A 22627-nucleotide genomic window follows, 5' to 3' on the forward strand; every position below is an offset into this window, starting at 1 on the left:
GCAGAGACGTGGGGGGATATTGACAGACTAGACTAAAGATGTTAGCTTCATTATTGCTTAATGTATGACACTGTAATTAACACCTTATTTTGCTGATAATGGGATGCAGTGCAATCTATCAGCCACCACGTCCTCATGTCTCTCTCTCCTACACTTTCTGTCTCTCAGCCTTTAAATATCTGCAGGCGTGTTGAGGGTGTATGTGTCACTCAGCACGACATTAGCATGGCAAATACATGCAGATGTCAGTCACAGCCAGTAACCTTTCAGCAGCCATTTACATATAAATCAATGGATTAATTGGCTAAAGCTCATTAGAGTTGGGGTCTCATCAATACCACACACCTCAATTACCCCTGGCACTGAGCTGTCATCTCCAACCCACACACACGAGTCAGTCACAAAACATGAGGCCTCTTGATCGAGAAGTTGGGATTCCACCAAAGCCTCAATTTGTGTAATTTTATCATAGAGATTCTTCATTTTCTACAATTGAATCAATAATTAAACGTGATCTGACCCTTTTAAAGTAACTATTAACTGTCACTTTGTCAAGAATCTTGCTGTATTTCACACAACAACACCTGACACCTGTGCTGAATGCTGATATCCATTTACTAATAATTATTCAATAAATGTTTATAGCAGCATTTAACAGTTCCTCGCTTAGATTGGCAAGTTTGTGGAGTTGAGGTAGCAATATCCCACACTTCAAGTAAATCAGATTAAACGCAGCTGCTTTCCTGTGTATGTATTTTGTTGTGACTAAATTAAAAAAAAAAAAAACATATATCAATCAGATGTGTAGGTCAGAAATTGATATTCAGGTTGCAGTGGAAGGTCAGCATCTGCCCCCACACATCGATATAGCTGTTTTCAGCAACAGCAATATACAAAGCCGGCCAGGAAGGCAGGGAATCATGCAGGAGTCAGTGAGGAGGTCTTGCATTAATCAGTTAGATTTCTCTAACATTCCTTGAGGCTTTGCACTTTGGCATCGCCTCCAGGTGCTGAAATTGAACATTTAATAGCAAAAGACTAGCAGAGCGTAAGAAATGGAAAAATTGGTCGGTTGTATCGCGGGGCGTGGGCTGTGCTACCTTCACCTTGACAAATGCTCGGTGCCATCTATTTGAACAGGCAGAGATGAAGGGAAATGAATCGGCGGAGGTGGGAAATCTGTGGATGATGAGTACAGTAATCTTGTTGGACACTGCTGTCTGCCATTTTTCTCTGCTCATCTTCACACTGCGTCCAACGTTCCATGCATATTTGTGTGTGAGTGTGTGTGTTTGAGAGAGAGAGAGAGAGAGAGTGAGAGAGACGGGATTTGTGAGTGAGTGTGTGTAATTTGTAAGAAAGGTCAGTGCTCATCTCCGCAGTATCCCTCAACCTTTAAAGGTTGGATCCTTTGTCCTAGAATAAGTGACACTTTATTCCAGCCTCTACAAGAGGAGAGAGAGGCTTCTGGTTTGAGAAGAGTAGCATTAAACATTTTGGCAGAACAACTTGTTGACACGCAGCAGTGGTATTAGTAACGACAGTGCTACGGGAGAGAGATGAAGGGGGGCTGAGTAAAAATACTGTGCTGCAACTGTCACAACTTAATCAGCTGTAAGTACTAATATCACTGACTATTATCACAGCTTAACACTACAAACAATGGTACATTATTTCATACCCATTAACTTTAATTTCACTACTGAGACCGAACAGACTCCAAACAAAACAAACCATTTACAGGCAAGTAGCAACAGATTTAAAAGACAGGCACAATAAAAAGGGAAACGTCTCTCTTTTACAATATGAACAATACATTCTCCATGTAACGTGCATGTTAATTAAACATGTAGTGAACAAGGGAGGTGTTCATATAACTCATGGTAAAGTATAATAAAAGATTTACAAGAAACAAACTCACAAGAATTCGTATGTGAGAGAAAGACAGACAATGCAACCATAAATACAGTTTGTGTATATATTTATTTAGAAATATGATTATAGATGAACTGATTGTAAATTAATAAAGAATTGTTGAATTATTTGATATTTTTCTCTCAAATATTTCAGCCCTTTGTCTGTTTGCCTCTCGCTTCCTCTCTGTGCTCACATGTACACTATTTTAATCCAACTGAATTGCCAATAAAGCTGTTCTCATTTACATCTTTTTCTGTTTATGTTGTCAGACAACTCAACGGAAGTATGAAATAGTGACTGAAACGCAGCCCATTAAGACAACATGCTACCAGCAGTCATTTCCAAGCCATTTCCAAGCTGCTGCTAAAATCACCTGTAAAAGTAAAGACGGAGTGCGCTGTGGTTTGGGCTGTCGCTCAGAGCGAGCTGCCGTGCAGTCAGCATAGAGATTCCTGCCACACTGAAAATATTTTTTTGCATTGCTACACATTCTCTACATTGTTTCTGAATATCCCGCCACATGATATCTAATCATCTAAATATGATTCATTGCTTTATTGCTGTTGTAGATAGTGTGGATGAGCAATTGATTTAAATAAAACTGACTGGTACTTAATGGTGAAAGCATTTTAAGCAATACAATCAATTTCACTCCTGGAGTCAGTATGGTGTTGAGTTTAGATGCTGGAAATTGGCAGTGGGAGATAAAAACAAAGGTATTCAGTAAGAATGTTTTTTATTTAGATTGCTTGGCATGGTCAATAAAGAACATAAAGACACACACACAAACACACACACATGTATACACAGCTGCAGGCCTTTAAGGTTGTCCAGTGCGGTTTAGCGTCGTAGTCTCCATGCTTGGTTGCTCTGGGCATGCTCTGTTGTGTTTGGCATTCAGTGTGCAGGGACGGCTAAAGGCCTGGTCACTGAGGCCTGACCGTCTTTAATCAGCACACCCAAACTGACACACACTCATATGCATACACGACACTAGTGCACATTCACGCAAATGACCCGCATCCCTCCCCTCTCACTGATGCACACACACACACACACACACACACACACACACACACACACACACACACACACACACACACACACACACACACACACACACACACACACCGAGGGAGTATGTCATTTTCCATCTGACACCATTTCTAAGTCAACCGCCATGGCTGGAGGTAAAATGTCACCACTCGTCTTGCTGCTTGTGCGTGGATAGGGATGGATAGAGTGTGCAATAAGTGAGTGCAGGGACCTTTTCCTCTATCTCTATCAAATGTGGAAGTAGGGGGAGTCAGGGATGCATGGAGCCTTGACTATGGATCATTTGAAAAAGACAGGACTGTCTGGAACATCAGTGACTCTTCAACAGTTGAGCACAAGCTGAGAAATAACTTGTGGAGTCTCTCTCTTTTTTTTTCAGCGTGTTCACGTCCGGTTGAGCCGAGTCCACTTACACTGGATTGATCAATTCCTTTGCAGCCAAAGAGGATAAAAGTTCTGCATCATTCAGGGAAAATTCATGTTTTTGTTCTCATCTGCCCTGGACTGCCACCCAGTTAATTCTGCCCTGTGCCCATGAGAGATCTTTACCAGGTTTACCACCTCCTAAACCACCTCTTCTCAGTCTTACTCTAGAATTCTCTACACTGACCTCTGTCACTGAGAGTGAGGCCGACATCCATTAAAAGAAAGGTCACTCCAGCTGCTTGTCTCCACAGAGTCATTTTTCCAAGCACCCACTCAAGCTTATTCTAGAGGCTGAGGTCGTATTTGAGGGTCACAACAAAAATTGACTTGTAACTCAAAGAGCTTTTGCGGCTTTGCGGCTCAACTCTCTCTTTACCATGGCTGCCCAATATAGCCTCAGGTTATCCCTTTAACCAACCCTTGTTGGAAGAAAATTCGGACATAAGTAATCTTCGGCTATAGCAGGTGCTTTACCAGAGTGGAGCAGTCCAGCTTTGAGAGAACCATGGCCACAGACTTGAAGACGTCTACCTTTGTGACATCCTTAACTACAGCAAGGTACAAAGGTATTCCCAGCTTAAACAAACCTGACTCAAGGCCAGCTACTTTACTGTATAAAGCATAAATAGATTGAGAAAGCTCAGTCATAGTGAGCATAAAGAGAGTTCAATAGAATGTGAACCTGAAAACTCGAACAACGCCTTTTCAAACCCTTTCATTCTAAACCTGGAAATGCAAGACTTTTTAAAACTCGCCTCTGACCAGGTTCCTTTGATCCGTTCCAGCATGCTCTGAGCCAAAAGCAGAGAAACACTTTTGACAGGCAGCCAGTCCATTTCTAGGCTGTGCCATGGGGAAATGTAGCCTATATACATTTTTGAAAACTCTGGAAATTGATGTCTTCATCTATAAATATAAACAGAGGGATGTTTGAATGCGTGATATTAAAAAGAAAAAAAAAAATCAATGAAGCGGTGGTTTGAAAAACATAAATGCATGGAGCAAGTTAAAGCATATTTTGAATTCACTTTCCGAGTATGTGTGTGTGTGTGTGTGTGTCAGTTAGAAGCGGTTCCTGCTGTGGTAAGCACTTTGTCTTCCTCTCCCCACCTCTGCTCACTTTTGGTTTACTAATGACCTGTTTATATTGACTGACGTGTCTCTCACACTTATGCCGTGCACTCATTCCCCCTCTCTCTCTCCTTTTCTCTCTCTCTCTCACACAAACACACACACAGACAGACACACAGATCCCAGAGGAGCTGTGATGCCTCACTTCCTGCAGACCTGATTAAGATGGAAGACACAAACAATAAAAACACCAAGGTTACCATAGCAAGGTCAACAACACACAGGTAGACACAGGTACGAGGAAATAAACACATTCAAAAATACACAGCAGGTGTGGGTACGGATTAGCTTTTTTATTTACTTATTCATTTGTTGTTCAAGCCTCCTGAAGCTCACTGTGACCAATATATATTATTATATATTATCAACATATACATATTTCTCTCCACAGTTACTCTACATATATTTACTGTATATCCACAGTTTAGAGTGGCTGTGCCACAAAAATAAGAAACTGATAGATGGGTATGAAGGTAAATTGCAGATGGGTAGTCAGTTGTATACAATTTAACCATTATTGCTAACTTAATTTTCACTCTGCATTAGCAGGCTGCTAGCTGGTCAAGCTGTGGTGCCTTAGAATCACCAACAGTACATTGATCAGTGACAACCCCCCCCCCCCCCCCCCCAAAAAAAAAGTGTGATTGTTAGTTTTCTGTGGAGACAAAGCTGTTGGACAGTTGAGTGCAGCAGTTCTAACATGTCATTACATCAGTGGTAACTGTCTATATGGCTAAGACATGACTGCAGGATTGCCACTAGATCTGCATGCTGTGCCCTGACTCTCCCAAGTGTTAAAAGAGACTTTGCCATCTTTGCTTGGCTGTTATTAAAGAGTTCAGTGTTTGCTGGAATGGAAAGGTTGTTACGCTGACATCTGTGATGTAGCAACACAGCGAGATCAGACAGCTGCTGGAAGACAGACATTTATTCGGTGACGCTTGGGTGTTTCAAACTGAAATGACACTGAGAGGCCTCTCTTCACTGAACGCATCACAGCTGTACAATGAGATGATGTGTCTGACAACTACTCACGGGCTCACTATGCATGCCTACAGGATGTGTTTAGATAAGTGGGACACTTGACAGCCACAGCCCCAAATCCGAGTGAGGATGCAGCTGAGGGCACCGCCACATCTTCAGCACCAAGGACAGCAGACATCGCACACAATAGGTTTCCAGTAATAGGTCTATTTTATTCATGAATATCAAAATACGATATACGCTTACACTGAATACTGTAGTAGTCATATCATGAAGAGTGGTAGAGTGGTATTATGATTAGGCTCTTTGACAGGCTATGATTGCTGACCGCTGAAGATGGACATCAGGACAATGCACATGAGAAAAGGTTTGAGATTTGTGAAGTGAAACGCTAATAACTGTGATGGATAGTGGTAATAGAATGAAAAAGAAAATGCAAATGAGCTGCTGATTATGTTGTAGATCAGCCAGAGTCCCAACTTTCCTGAACATTTGAAAGCAATGCACAAGAAAACGATTAGTGGAGCGATACTGGAAAAAAAAAAAAATGAACACGTCAGCCTCTGAGGATGTTGAATTGATAGCGACAACGTCACAAATGACAAAACAGGCATTCTGCGACAAAAAAATTTCCATCGGGGGGTCTATATCCCGGTGACAGCTTGCTTTTCTTCCTCTCTTGCCTTCAACCCCCCGCCTCCACTTTCCTCCCTCCTCCACTCCACTCTCTCCAGCTCGCTCCCTCTCATCCATCAGGAATGATGGAGTGACTCTCCTGTTCAACTCCTCCATTTCCCTCCCCTGTGTTACATTACATGTGTATCCAAACATCCACGGTGTCTGTCAAACAGGATGTTTCCCACCGTGTCCATTCCCTCTGTCCTTGTCTGTCCACTGACACACACACAACTAACACAGAAAACACATGCACAACAACACATCACACAACACGCACACACACACACACACGCACGCACACACACACGCACGCACGCACACACACACGCACGCACACACACACACACACATACCAGTAACGTCACTAGCTCCACAGTCATCATCCGTCAGCTTTAAGCTACACCCATAGGCTGAATCTGAATATGAACAGATGTGCACATGTACACACATGTATGCACACATTTACATATACAGATAAATTATGTGTGCTCTTTTCTTTTGCTTATCTTCTGAATGCAGAACGAGTCTCTGTGTACAGTACACACACAAACCCACACATGTACCCACACGCACACACATACTCTCACAGAAAGACTGACCACTGTGAAGTGGTCGGGGGCCTCTCTAACAAATAAACACCCCATCTATTTATCCCTCCATTTCTGTTTTTGTACACACACACACACACACACACATACACACACAACCGGGCCTTGTCTCTGTGTGTGTTAAGTTGAATTCCTGAGCCTGTGGTTACCAACAGCTTTGAAGTCCCAACAGCACCAGGGCCCCGGGGTGACAGGCTTACCCGCCACCCCCAGCCCGCTCTGGATGGCCCATAAAGAGAAAAGCAAACAGGCAATAATACCCCAAATGAACAAACCTTTCCTCCATCCTTGGCTACACCCTCCTCCTTGGCCTTGCACTCCAGAAACATACACACACACAGACACACACACAAACAGAAACCGTGTCAGTATACTATATAAGTGCACACAGAGATAAAGAAGTAGACACTGATTTAAGGGGTTCTTATGTACTGAGACACAAACCTACAGTATGCTCACGCAATATTTCAGTTTCCTTGTATAGTGATGGATGAGCATATGAATGTGCACTTTGTCTCTCTCGCTCTCTTGTGCATACAGGCATTCTCTTTCTCACACACACACACACACGCACACACAAACAGATGTGTACACACCATACACTATATGAGCATATACAAGATCCTCCCTGCATTTCCTTGCTTAGTGAGTAATTCCTGCCTTTGGACTACAGCTAAATGGTGTCTCTAATTAACGCTATGCTCATCATCTCCTCTCTCTCTCTCTCTCTCTCTCTCTCTCTCTCTCTCTCTCACACTCTCTCGCTCCCTCCCTCCAGTCAGATTTCCCTCCTGGCTGCTGTGTTGTGGAGTGGGAGTCAGTATGATTGCTGTGGGCTTCTCAGCATGCTTTAATTAGCTCTGTTTTATTTTGCACATCAAGGTTATGGAAGTTCCTGAAAAAGTCAAACAGTACTGGAGGAGCTCAGAATTTGGGCAGCAATGGAAACAGTAAGAAGCTAAATGTAATAACACAAACGCATCTATTTGAACTGGGGATGCACCTCTGAACACGGTAAGTCACACATTACTGTATGGATTTAGTTTTTCCCTGTCTTCAGCCACAACACAGATGCTTGCAAGTCAATAAAAGAAGGTAAACAGAGCAAGAACCAACACGACTTGGCATAGAGGAAGTGATGTCTGAAGTGTGGACTCATGTCACATGAAATCCATCAAATCTCTCTGGAGAGAGCGCTCCGGTGCCGATTGTCTGCTAGCTGGGATGTGACTTCAGGAATAGGAAAAGAACATATGTGTATTTTTTTTTTAGATTTAGCAAATTTTGTATAGCGTTGAATCAAGACCTTTCTCACTGGAGCACTCAATCCAGGCCTTGTCCTCCCTTCCAGCCTCTCCGCTCCTTTTTCAGAACCAAAATGGCTAAATACCAGGCAGCACTCAGCCAAAAGGCTGCAGCAGAGAAAACCTCCACACTAAGTTAAACTGACAAGAGAGGAGGAGACTGACGCAATGGAACGGCAGCATCAGAGCAGAGCCATGTACAGTATAACACTTCATTCACCCAAACAAACACACACTCTCACACACACTCACACACACAGGTTAGCATGGACTCATTTGATTCCCAGGATTGGTTTTGAAAATGTGTGTGTGGGCAGAAGTATATGACTAACACCTGCTCTCAGAAACAAGCATGAAGGTGCCCAACAGTAACAGGCTATTGTTACACTCTGCTGGACTGTGCAGCTCCCATTGTGAATGTGTGCAACTATATGATGTGCAGCAGGGTGCAGCTGTAACAAGGAACAATGGCTCGGAGGATGCAGTGAACTGGATAAATAAAGCCTACAACAAAGAGATGCACACACAGATAAACACACAAACACACGCGCGCGCGCACACACACACACAAACACAAACACAAACACATATTTGACAACCAAAGAAGACAACAACGGAAGCAGTGGAGAATATTAGCCTGTTGCTGGATTAGAAATATTGTTTTTGGGGATGTGTCATTGTGTGTGTGTGTGTGTGTGTGTGTGTGTGTGTTTGTGTGTGTGTGTGTGTGTGTGTATTTCTATGTGTCTGTGCGCGTGCGCGTGTGTCTAGAACTGACATGTTCTTGTGGAAAGCCGGGCAGTTATATAATGGCCAACACAAACAAACAGAGTTCTTCCAAGGGGACCGGAGGGGAGCCAATAGCCCCATGAATTCACAGCACTCAACCTCAACAGTCTGGCAGACAAATATACAAAAAAACACAGCACAAAAAAACAATATGGATGATGAGAAAAAAAGAAGGAAAATGTCAGCACAACTGTGGGACTGAAACGCTTACGTTCTTATCGGTATTTGATCAATAAATATTTGAAGCAGACACACAAAACTGTTGAGCACTGACGCTGATAATGTTTTAATCTTATCAGGAAAGAAGACTGATGCAAAAACACCACTGACATGCTCATATGTTTAACATCCGAGGTTTGCACTGGTATCTTTTGTGATAAACATCAAGCTGCACACTAGACACAGAGCAACACTCGCAGCCCTCAGTCCTCAGTGTTCAAGGACCACTCCTGAGGAAAGTATGTGTGCTTCTTTTGGCGAGCTAAATGGGTTTCTTCACCGGCCATGTTGGGTCTCCACCATTTCACGTCAACCCCCGGGGACCAGCGAACCAAAACAACGCGATGGCATAGAGATAGAGGTTCAGCAGGGATTGGCAGCGCCAGCGACTCTAATGACATTATAGTGACTCACTGTTTAAGCCGAGCAGAGCTTTGTTTCAAATCAAATGACGGCGAGTCTTTCTCTGAGAGCTACGCTTGAGTGTTTGATTGGTCAGGTTGATGTATGCTCGCGTGACAAAGTCAATGAAAGACGTATAATCTGAGTCCAGCATGTCTGCTTGAAAGCAAAGCATGTCTGTGCATGAGGGCAGCAGCTAAATCACTTAAGCGAGAGTGGAGAGTGATATAAAACATTTGACGTGAAATGGACGGCGGGCTTTGAACCAGCAGCCAAGACCATCAGCCACGGGGGTGAGCGGAAGGGGAGGAGAAGAAGTGAAAGAAGTAAACAAGGAGAAAAAAGGCAGTGTTACGTGGAAACGCCGAGGTCGATGCGGTCGTCAAAAGTAAATAATTTTAGAACAAGATCATTAGAAATAATTTGAATTCCAATTTATTTTGCACTGCTTTAAAGTTTTATGTTATTTTCAAAAGTGCGTTTCTCTTCTTCTCTTCTTCCACTGAATTAAAACATGTTAAAGAATCCAAGCCAAACCAACAACTCAGGTTTGAGCATGTGTGTATGTGTGTGTGTGTGTCTGCATCTTTGTGTACAGATTTACTGCATATGTGCAACTGTAATAAGCATTATGGTGCTGGCAAGTTTGAGGATCGTCTGTCCTGATAAATCCAGCGAGAATGTAAACCTGGGTCTCTCCTTGAACATACAACAGAACAGCTGCTTGCATTTGCAAAACACACACGTGCACACACGCACACATGCATGCATGCACACGCACGCACATGCACACACACACACACACACACACACACACACACACACACACACACAAAGAAAGCCCACAGACAGACATCCGTTTGCTGTTTTAGGATCAAATTAGAGTTGCAGGAATTTCACACTGATGGTAGATAGGAGTTAGTTCACCTGCTCCAGTCTGTTCTAATGACAGATGAAAGACTGACTTAGCGAGATTAGATCTGGCCTCACATTCTCTGTGGAAAGGCCGAAGCCTGCTCACAAAACATACAGTAATCCGGACGATGACTGACGCGTGAATTCACGCCGTACAGTGTGAAAAACCTCGCCGCTCTCTCCCTGACAAAAGATCCGATGACATCTCCTGCTCTGATATGGATGATGAAATATCAAAATATGTTCACAGCAATACACGCTGCATCCTGTGAAATATGTCAGGACACATATACACTGCAGCCATCGGCCACAGACAGACACACACACACACGTCATAACGGCAGCTCACACATGGTGACCCATTGCTGAAGCCAGACGGAATTCATGCGCTCGTTTGAAGGCGCCACTGAAAAAACATCCTTCCTTTCACAAACATTTCTCACTATACACACACACACACACACGCACTCACACACACACACACACACACACACACACACACACACATACAAGTACACACACATACACAACCCAGCAAGATAATGACAGTCTAATACTGGAGTGTACTCTACTAAAGCCCTTAAACACACTTTGGAGTCTGTATAAACAAAGACAACTGCTCTTATGCTCGCTCACTCTCTCTCCCTTTCTCTCTCTCACACACACACACACACACACATAGAAAAGAAACTAAGCTAAGTGGAAAATGCTGCATCAAGGCGTCTTGTTAAAGAAAACAAAGTATGAAATATTCAGCGAAGGTGCTCCTTCCACATCTTGACTCAGAGCTCAGAGTCAAAGCCAACAACACTCAGTCCAAACACCTCTCTCACCGCACTCTGCATCTTAAATCTAACTGTGTGTTTCATCACTTCAATAATCATTTGTGGTTTTAGCTGAATTTCGACATGTTTGTTTGTTTTAGGGAAACAGCAACATGGACAATTATTCCATTTTCAGGACACTAAGGGGTCACTGAATCAGCTCCCAGAATAACAGTTTTATTTCACTACAGCTCATTTAAATAAAAATCTACACTCCATTTAATAAGAAATCAACAACAACCAAACTCCTTGTGTATGAAGTCATCAGATAAAATCTTACCAAATGGGTTTTTGGGCCCAGTATGTGTGTGTGTGTGTGTGTGTGTGTGTGTGTGTGTGTGTGTGTGTGTGTGTGTGTGTGTGTGTGTGTGTGTGACATGTAACCACTTGAGAAACAAGTTTAGACATCTGCATCTATCTGTTTTAGCTGGCTGCAGCACTGTAAATATGTTTTCATCTTTTCTCGCTATCTGTCTGTACGGTGACCTAACCCCATGCAGTCATCTATCTGTTAACACAGAGGGCCTGCAGAGCGAGCTGCGCGCTGGGGCCCCCGACGGCTGCACGCGGGGACTGAGGGGGCCTGTTGGTGCAGCTGTCCCACTCCAGGGTAACATAAGACCTTATTAGAGTCCATTAGACCTCTCTGAAACTAATAAGAGATTGTCAAATACATCCAAACATTCACACAATTCACAGAGGGACAGGAAGTGAAAGGAGGGCGGTAGGAAGGGGGACAGGGGTCTGCCATTTGTCTACATAATGTCGCATTCTTGGATCTACAACTTTTCTCCTTTCAAAGTAGGGAGGTGAAGGAAATATTTGTGGATTGAAGCTGCTATTCGTGTAGACTATTAAATGCTATGCAATTAATTTATTTGTGTCTTAAATTTATTAATATAATTTGGATTCAGATTGTTAAATGTAGACATATAACGCATATTTACAGTGATAAATTATTCTAATGACTTTTAAGGCTCTTTAGGACCCCTTTTCACAAAAAAAAAACAAGCTTCAGAAGTAGATGATTGACGCCCAGTGTCTGTTTTTAAAAAGAATATTTATATCTCATTCTAATCCTTGTTTTTGCTGTCATTGTTTTGTCTAGGATTTTACATCATCTCCCCTAACCTGTTTACATTTTGCACATATGAGGTTTTCATCTGACAGCTGCGACAAAGTTTCTGCTCGCATCTGGACAGTGAGGCAGGCTCATCTGGAGTCCACAGCCCCAGAAAAAGAGCTTCCCTCTGCCCTGACAGCAGGGGCTTGACCTGGGAGACAGCCTTTGATCTTTAATTAACACTGGGTCTGACTCTGTGGAGGAGCGAGCTGATGAACATGGAAGCATTTGGGAGCAGCTACAATAGCTAGGACTACTTGAGCTAAAGACAGCCCGCATTTTTTTTTTTTTTTTTTTTCTTTAAACCTCCACAACACAGTTTTAACTTTAAGTCATCGTGGAGCGGCCGCAGTGCAGAGGTGGCTGCTTTCAAACAGATGCTGTGTCTGGCTTCTTACACAGAGCGAGGAGCTCTGTGAAACTGAGAAAAGAGGAGCACATATAGAAAGGACATGGACCACAGCATCCTGCCACAACAAAGACAAAGTGAGGTTTCATGGCACATGCAGCTGGTGCTTCTGTCTCCTTTGCCCAAGCCGCTGGGAGCAGTTTTCTCTTGGTCAAACAGAACATGCAGAAATGCAAACCAGAAGAGAATGAAGTAAGCAAATATACATACTGCATCGATTATAATTTTATGTAACATACCATATGCATTGTGGCTTTTAAATATAAAAATGAATGTAAAGCAATGTAGGCTGTTAATGTTTCTGTGAAAAGCTGTTGCGTGGGACAAGCTACTGTGCAGATGCAAAAATTCTTGTTGCAGAGAAACACTAATGAAATAGTGGAAAGTGTAACTGACATAAAGCTGTGACATAGAAACCACACACAGGAAATATAACTTTTCCTGAAATGGTCTAGCTGTGTTTTGTCTGTGTTCACACATATATGAATCCCTTTATAAAGAAAAGGTTTAAAATGGGTTGGAAAATACTCTTTTGTCAAGTTTATAACCAACTATACAGTTACTTTAAAAGCAGACTGGGAAGCTCCTTTATACTGTATCCTGAGCTGAAAGCTTCATTATGATATTTAACCTCTGAACCGGATGGTTGCTTGATCCCAAAGGGGATATAACAGTTGTCATAGGGCTATCATTTACTTACTGTTTAAGCTCTTAGGTGAAATGCTGTGAGGAGAAACAAGGACAAAGGACAATAGCAATAAACAAATTGTCCGTATCTGCAGGTAAAGCCCTTGGGTAAGGGATGTTTCACAGACATCAGTCGGATAGATCTGCAGCACCAGGAGCCATGCAGAGAATTCTCCAGTGACTTCACTCATTGTGACATTTTGATTCTCTCCAACAACCAACCGGCAAAACCTCAAATCCCCAGAAAACCATGTGTGATGATGATGATGTAGCACATGGAAAGAAAGTCAACAGTCAGGATGGACTGAAAATTAAAGGCAGCCAGACATATACTGTACTTTCTGACTTTTTCAACCACCTCCAAGGCGACAACAGACTTTGGGGCGGGTATCGAGTATCTCCAGACTCCAGTGTCTACCCACTCATGCCTCCACCAACACCCACAACCATCACCACAGCTATTCCATTATTCACCATCCACTCCGGCCCACTCCTTTCTTCTGCATTATCAGTCCCATCCTCGCTTCTCTGGTTAAGATCTTCCCATAGCTAATGATGTGTCACAGAGAAGATTACTGTTGAACTACTGAACACGGCGACCTGCGGCTCAAAGACCTGGATAACGCAGCACACACATGCGTGGAAATAGAAGTGAACAACTGCAGACTTATCCACCAACACTCTTGGGATTTTTGAATTTGTTTGAAGGCATCATGCATACGGAAAAAGCTCAGACGCACACAAACATACACACACACACACACACACGCATACATCAAGGTAGGCCATTTGACATCAAAGGTTCTGGGCTGACAGATATGAAGTGTCAGAGTCTTCACATCAAACACTTCACTTCTGCAGCCCTGCCAAACTTTGCATTGTATCAGACACAGTATTATAAATAAGGATAGGAATTCAAGCTGTAGCTTCCACTAAGAAATAAATACAAAGGAGAAATGAGATATCACACAAGAAGAAAGGAAGCTGATGACAAGGAAAGCGTGAGATAAAATGATAGAGGATGTTTCTTACTTTGGCAGGTGTTGCTTCTCTCCTCGTACCCCGAGTTACATAGACACTTCCCAATAGGCACCAGCCACTCCCCCTCTGTGCTGCAGTACATTCGTGGCGGCTCCTCCTCTTTGGAGTGATTGACACATGAGCCTTTGACCTCCACCAGCGACTGGGAGTCCATGGGCACAGTATCAGGGAAGGAGGCCAGATTCCTCACAGTGTACGGGCACTTCTTGAAGTAAACCCTCACTGAAACTAAAGCTACGCAGGCGCCCACGTCCTGGAACGCTAGGTAGAAGCCCTTCTTGGTCATAGGACCCACTTCGCGCACCTCAGTGTTGAGCTTGAGGATGCGATCGCCGAGGTCCATTTGGGTGAAACTCTCATCGGCGGCAATGGTGTCGATCTTAGAGAACTGGTGCTCTCTGAAGTGGCTGCCCTGGTCGTCGTCTGTCTCCAGGTAGAGGAGGTTGAACGTCTCCTTGCAGGTGCCCAGGACCAACGGGATGGAGTTGCAGTCCCTCAGGGTGAACTTCAGCTCCACGTAGATCTTCTGGGCTGACTGGCGAGGGATCCAGTTGGTGCGAAGCCAGTTGTTCTGGCTGTACTCCATCACGTTGCAGACCTGGAAGGTCCTGATGGGAGTGTAGTGCTCATCCACCCCACTGATCTCTTCCCACTGAAAAAGAAGGAGAGTCGGAAGAGAGAGGCAGAGGGCAGGAGAGCGAGAGAACCAAATACAGGAGAAATAAAGAGGGCAGATTAAAGGGGAAAAACAGAGAGGAAAAGAGAGAGAGAAGCACAGCGAGGGGTTGTCAAAGAAGCAGGCAGAGTTGTAAGAGCAAAACAGGAAATTTAAGAAATGATAGGAGGGTGAAGGCAAAGGAAGAATGGAAGGGTAGGAAAAAGAAAGATATTTAAAAGAGATGAAGAGAAAGTATAGAGAGGAAGAGATAAGGAAGGCAGAGAACAAGAGAATGAAAAAGAAGAATGTTTTGGGTGACAAGAAAGGCGAGCAAAGAAATTTGAGGAAAGTGGAAGAGGAAGGAATAGGAAGGAGGGAATACGAGGAAAAGAGGGGAAGATAACAGAGAGAAAAATAAAGTTATATCCACCCTGTAAGCATTTACTGATGAATTATTTAGATTCAGAGTCACTCTTGCTGAATACTAAGCATCTAATAAACACTTAAGGGTGAAAAATCACACTACCAGATCTCTTGTAAATTACTCAAATTAATTAAAAGCAAACTTGCTGCCTTAGCCAAATTTCCTAGATTAGGGCTCTGTGAAAATATCTCAGAGAAAAAAACCACGAAGTGTGATTTCCCGTCTCAATACTCCTAAATTTGTGGGAAGCTGTTTAATTGCTGTTAAATATTAACAAAATCTCATAGCGTTTTTTTTCCACCCTTATACTAACATGTTTTTCTCTACAAGTGAGGACTTTCAAGCTGCAGTCTTGGTTATTTGCATCACAGTACTACTGCTACGAAAGGAAACGTGCTCAATCCACTATGAAACAAAAGAAACTACGAAGTACAGACAGATGTGAGTGTATACCAGGAACGTTCGTGTCTATCTTACATTTTCCCTCCACTGGGAGAAAGCAATGAGAGAGGAGAGGAGAAAAAGAAAGCGGGGGTCATTCCTTTTTGAATTCAACACAGCGGGAAGACTCATTGATCATACGCTTTGGCTTCGCTGTCCAGGCAGATCAACAGTGAATCAGAGCAATGATGAATGGGCAAACACCTGAAACACTGGGCTCATTGTGGTTAAAATGACAGTCATTAGAAGGAATGGGCGTAAATGTGTAAATGGATGCTTATCCTATTTATTTATTTTTCTCTCCGTGAAATTCAGAATGGATGTATGCCTGAATGAGCAGAGCTTTCTTCAGACAGAGAGAGAGAGAGAGAGGACGAGAGGGAGGGAGATAGAGAGAAAGAGAGAAACTTTGTGGGTAAGAGGAGACTGAATTAACGCTCCTTTCACACAAGAACTGATGGAAACATAAACCCTCACACACATATACACTCACATAAGGCTCATGTGAAGTGTTTAAAGTCCCATAGCAGGCGGACACAGCAGGTGCTTTCAGCCTGAACACAGAAATTAATGACGAGCTAAGAAAGTCTAGGTTCTCTATTACATGTTTTTGTGTGCCTGTGTGTGTGTGTGTGTGTGTGTGTGTGTGTGTGTGTGTGTGTGTGTGTGTGTGTGTGTGTGTGTGTGTGTGGGAGTAAAGCACATCTATGAGCGCCCGGTGTTCAAGGAGCTCTCAGGCTGAAGGATGGCCACTTGTTTTTCATCTCACAGTAAAGTTAATGAAACACCCCTGAGAGGGAGAGAAAACAGCAAAAAGAAGAAGAAGAAGAAGAAGAAGAAGAAGAAGAAGAAGAAAAAGAAGAAGAGGAATAAGAAGAAGAAGAAGGGAGAGGAAAAGGGAGAGAAAATTCGAGAGGAGAGATTCCGTTGGTGTTTAGTCTCCCCCGTCATGCTTTCCTTGGCGTCACCTCATTCATCAGAATGTAGTCCGAGCTCTCTATAGGCCTAACAATAACACGGGTAAGTAGACAGAAGTGAGTGGGACTAAATATAGAGAGGTAAAGCTGAACTTAACATTTCACCCCACTTTACTAACAAGTGTAATAGCTTGACTTTAAATGTAAGAGTAAAAATGAAGTGATGACATGCAAAAAGGTACGCTGACAGACTGCGACACAACAGAAAGCCACTGAGGCACTAAGATTAGTGGATCTGTTGACATTACGTTTGATAAGACAACATCCTCGCTTGAACATAATGAAAAAGACTGTAACCCGCTCAGCTTCAGATTGATATATATATGTCATAGTTAAACAGTGTCTTTCTTCCAGGATTAAAAGCAGCACAACCGGGGATGTAACTTTTTGAGCAGATGTGATCTGTCACTGCAGTTTGCTTAAAAATACTCAATGAAAATGTAACCCACTAAAAATACTCTGCACAGAAATAGAAAGGTTCACATTTGGTCCAAAAATACATGAAAATAAGCCACTCGTGTCAGTGAAGGTGCTGATACTGAAAACCTTAACACACAAAGCTGAAATGTGTGTAAAAAACAATGTTAGTACATTACAGCTTATCTTTGGTTGCAACTCTGTCTCACAGAAATGACATTTTCCATCAACATGATGAGAAACATACTGAACTCTTTAAATGAATGTCTCCGTAAAGTCGCAAAATGTTTGTATTTCATTTGTTTTCCCTACAATAAATTCTTGTGGCACTGCGCCACTAATATGTTTATGGTTATTTTGGGGAACTTAGAGAAGATGAGGGAAACGTCTTAGTCTTTTTTTGAGATGCTGAAAAAACCTCACTGACACTTTTTCTATATTTGAGCAAAACCACAATCTTTTCCTGAACCTTAACCAAACTTTTTTTTTAGGAGGCTTAACATGTGCAAGCTCGGATTGTCTTTGCACTTTGTTGTTCTAGACAAGGATGTGGTACATCCTCGTACAATTACATTACTGTTATTTTAGAATGAACTTAGAAAAATCATATTAGTAAATGTAACTTCTGAGAGACATGGTGGTTTGTCAGCACACCTTTTGGTTTCCTGAGAAAATGTACAATAATGTTACAGGTTACTGCTCCTCCTCGCCGTACCACGCATTCGGAGCAAATAGTAGTTTGGTCATGTAAAAAAAAAAACAAAGATTACAGCTGCTTGTGAAGCTGCTTGTCTTTGTGGATTTCTATTTACCTCTCTGTGATCTAGGATCTAATGAAAAACCTAAGAGGATGGAGTAAATGCAAGTGGAGCAGACGTCTTCTCTGTCTCATTGGTTCAAGAGCTTCTCTACTTACTGAGCAAATGATTGTTTCATTTCATTGTGGCACATTTAAAAAAAAAAAAGTGGCCTTGATAGGTGGAGGGCATGCATGTGTGTGTCTGGTTGTTTGCTAAGTATGTGTGCTGTACATATACTTACATACAGTAAACTGAGCAAGCAAATGTGTGTGTGTGTGTGTGTGAATACGGACGATGTTCCACTCACTTTCCCGTTTCTATGAACATGTTGTGCGTTTGCGTTTGTGTTTGTGAATGTGTGTGTTTGTGTACTACTCAGCGGTTGTATGCCGATGTCTGTGTGAGCTGCGGCCTTTATGTCGTATTCTTTTATGTCCTTTCATGTCACGCACAATGATACAAACTGGGCTGAAGCGGCTGCGAGTGATGGCTCTCTGCTTTTAAGCTGTCTGATGGGGAGGGGCCTGAAGTTTGCCAAACACAAACACGCACAGGGTTCAGAATCAAACCCAGGTGTGCATGTGTCTGCATGTGTGTGTGTGTGTGTGTGTGTGTGTGTGTGTGTGTGTATGTGTGTTGGGTATGCTATATCCTCTTCCAGAGTAGATGACTCGATTTGAACGAGTCTCTGCCAAAGTAAATGAGACCTCCGCTATGATGTGAGGATCCCACTCTGGAGGATAGCATCTATTACACAGAGTTACCCTCCTCATCCCCTTCCCCGAAGATTACATCATATGAATGAAGTCCTCCAACCTTGAATCACTCTCCCGGGTTTGTTAGCCAAGGCTTGTTTTATCTGTCCTTCACTTGACAAGGAGCAAGAGCGAGTGAGGAAATAAAGAGAGAATGCCTTAACATCTATCTCCAGATCTGGCAGTGGATTAGTGAGGGGAGTGTGACACGCTCTGTGGATCTCTGGAAGTGTGTATAAGTCTTAGCAGCCACCTCTTGGAAGCTGTGACCGACTACAGACACAAGATCAGAGCTCTAGTGTGATCTGGGCACTTTTTCCATGGGGAAAGCATATTGCCAGACAAGAGCAACAGCGTCGAACAATTCTGCAAAACTCCGGATTACATTAATTGACAATAAAAAAAACGACCACCTCTTCCTTTCTGCAACTCCCACTGAGAATGAGTGGAACTGTTTGTGTGTCAACCAGGATAAATAAAGGTCTAAAATGAGCCGCCACCCCCTTGTTTCTCTGCAGGGGGGCGTAACTCACCTCTCCCTGCCCTCTAATTGATATATAACAACACTAGGACCCTACAGCAGTCCCTGTGACCTCTGACCCCCCACAACCCCTGGTGGTCACAGCCGGGGCACAGTTTGGTGTGATCTAGCCCCTGGTTTCTCTGATCTGTGCTGTAGGTAGGTGTGGCAGCTAAAGGGACAGTAAAATGGAGTGTAGTAACTTGATCCTCTCAAGACATTAAAACTACTGCAACAGGCACGTCTCAGAATCACACAGTCAGCATGCCAGTTCACCCACTTCAAAGACATGGAGGTCAATGGGAGTTAATGGACCAGTAAATGGAACAGTGTAGGGTAACAATGCATTTAGCCCAAGACTAGTTGTGTTGTAGGAAACAAGATTGAGAGAGAGTATCCTCTATTCCTATTTCTATGTGTAACAATAATGGCTTTATTTTATTTTACTTTAATTTTATTTTTATTCTATTTTATTTGTCAACAAGGTCAATGATAGGGTTTTTTTTCTGCCCTACTGAACTCTATTTTAGTGATGTCCCTCCATCAGCAATTCATATAACAACAATAATTGAGAGTAACTAGATCCAGGTTGCAAAAATAAAATAAAATAAAATAATATGAAATAAAATAAAATAATAAAAAGGACATGAAATTAATTAATGAGGCTTTATAATAAAAATCATGGGAAAAGCAAAACTCATATATTGCGTATTTACAATTGTCTGTTATACCTCTACAACTAAAAACTGGGGCGTCCACAACAAGTGTGGAGCCAGCTTACGTTTTGGGCTCCATAGAGGTCGCAGGGGTCACAGACACGACAACTGCAGCATATCAGTCAGAGGACATTTCATCAGCCGGTCTTACCAAAGGGAAACCTGAATACACTCTTCATACCTCCACATCTTCCTCAATCCCCCTGTTTTTGAACAAGCCCCAAGCCTCGCCGTGTTAATCCTCGTCTATGCTTTGCTCAAGGACACATCAACAGCAATTGCTGAAGTATAATGGAAATAAGAGGGCCTACGATAGTCAACCAATGCTGGATTAGGGGGATAATATTGAGGTCTAATATTTTTAATTGTTTTGGGTATCATTAGTGTATAATTGGGGTGTATTCCTTGTACTGAAGGGATATTTGATATAGTTATAGATAAATATGTTTTCATGGTGTACATTTTGCACTGGCTTGTCTCACCAAGAAGAAAGCAACTATAACACACTTTATACTTCCTCCTCCTCTTCCTCCTCTCTGGTCCCTTGCCTCGCCCTGTTAATCCTCGTTTATGGATGGACTTTTCTCTGTACTCTCTCACTTTCTGTGGGTTGGGGTGGGGTGGGTTGGGGTGGGGTGGGGGCAGTGTGTGCTGGTAAGGCTGATTTCACAGATGGGATGGCAGCAGAGCACGGGGGGCTTTAAGAGCCCTTGGGTGACTGAAGAAGTTGAAACAGCAGTCTCTACTCTAAGAGCAAAAAAAAAAAAAAAAAAGGCTGGCTGACTGAAGTGGTGGACCTCGTCCAAAATATAAAAAGCCATGCCATTACACATGCCCCCACCCCCTCTCCTTTTCCAGACCTGAGAATTGGAATGTGAGATGTGAGATGTGCATGTGTGTGGGTGTGTGTAAATATTTCTCATTATTCCTGACAGTAAATGCAGAGTGCACTCACTGTGACCACTGGCTTTTTTCTATAGATGTCAAGCTTCTTCATTGTGACACAAAAGTTCAGTCAGTGCCCATTGTTACTTAGCTTATAAAAGACTCCTGTGGAGGGCAGAAGCCGTAACATGGAAAAAACAATTGCAGGGAAGACATTTCACTGCATATGCAATTGTACATTTTCTTTTTGTTTTTCCTCTGAATGCTGATTGAGCAGTCCCATTCATTCCATCTAATACAATTTCTTCCTGTAAAATAAGCCTTTGTTTTATCAAATCTGACATAAACTTATTTTAATTCAATCATCAAAAAAGCTGCTGTTGAAAATGTTGCAAAATAAGTGACAGCATTTGCTGAACTGCAGGAAATGTGTGATTTTCATTGACTAACTGTCAACATTTTAAATATTTTAATATTTCAGCATTTCAGTCGAACATATCAATTTGCTGGTTTTTCCTGTGTGTTGGCAAAAACTTTTTTTCTTTAAAACAATCAAGTCAATACACAACAGCCCTGGCGAAAATAGGAATGCTGTTGTATCCCCTGTTGGGTCCTATGAAAAATGGACTTCACTTTGAATGTGCCCATTAATTCTATTTTGTATGCAGAGCCAGCGTCTGGGGTGTTGGTTTGTTACTGAAGAATGCTTTCAAAGCACGCAAGAATGTAATCTTTAACACTCTTTAGTCTTGTGAAGGGCTAAGCCCCCTGGACACTGCTCAGCAATCAGCCTGCCTCCCAGACAGATAAAAGTATATCTGGATCACATACACACACACACACACACACACACACACACACACACACACACACACACAGACACAGACACACACGCAGACACAGACACACACAGACACAGACACACACGCAGACACACACACACACAAACTCGTTGGTCGGTATAGCTCCAGAGAGAACATCCTGGGGAGGCTAAGCTCTTAATTTGTTCTGACCGGAGCACGTTGTGTCTCGGTAGGCCAGTAGCAGCGGCCTCTCCATCAATGTGAATGACTGTTTGTGTGTGTGTGTGTGTGTGTGTGTGTGTGTGTGTGAGGGCTCAGTGCCACTGCCACATTATGAGAAATCATTTGTGAGCAGCAGTCTCCCAGGGCAGGCTGCTTATCGGAGCGCAGTCAGTGGATGACGTGAGTAATTACAGATGATTCACCTTGAGGACTTGATCATCAGCAATCTCTCTCTCTCTCTCTCTCTCTGTCTCTCATCCTTTCCTGTCCTTCCCTCTCTCCTCCTCCTCATCCTCCTCTCTTTCTTTCTTCCTCTCCCTCTCTCTCTTCATCCCTTTTGCCTATCTCTCCCTCTGTGTCTTCCTCTTTTTGATCTTCTTTTTCTATCCTCTCTCTTTCTCTCTGGAGTCATTTTCATTTAAAAGTGACATTGGCTCCCATTCCTGCAGCATTTACTGTACAATCGCATGCTTTTCCTCTGAACTTGTTCAAAGCA

At 42.8% G+C, this 22627-nt stretch overlaps 1 protein-coding gene across 2 annotated transcripts in view; it reads right to left on the minus strand.

The window, feature by feature from the left end:
* epha3 (EPH receptor A3) overlaps positions 1-22627 on the minus strand; it is a 98049-nt gene that overhangs the window by 65125 nt on the left and 10297 nt on the right. For both annotated transcript variants that reach the window (XM_022740254.1, XM_022740255.1), the window contains exon 3: positions 14505-15165. In XM_022740254.1, coding sequence (XP_022595975.1) covers positions 14505-15165 — 661 coding nt within the window. The remainder of the gene's footprint in view (positions 1-14504; positions 15166-22627) is intronic.

This window comes from Seriola dumerili, unplaced genomic scaffold (genome assembly GCF_002260705.1).
Source record: "Seriola dumerili isolate Sdu_G_001 unplaced genomic scaffold, Sdu_1.0 BDQW01000052.1, whole genome shotgun sequence".
NCBI classification, from domain to species: Eukaryota; Metazoa; Chordata; class Actinopteri; order Carangiformes; family Carangidae; genus Seriola; species Seriola dumerili.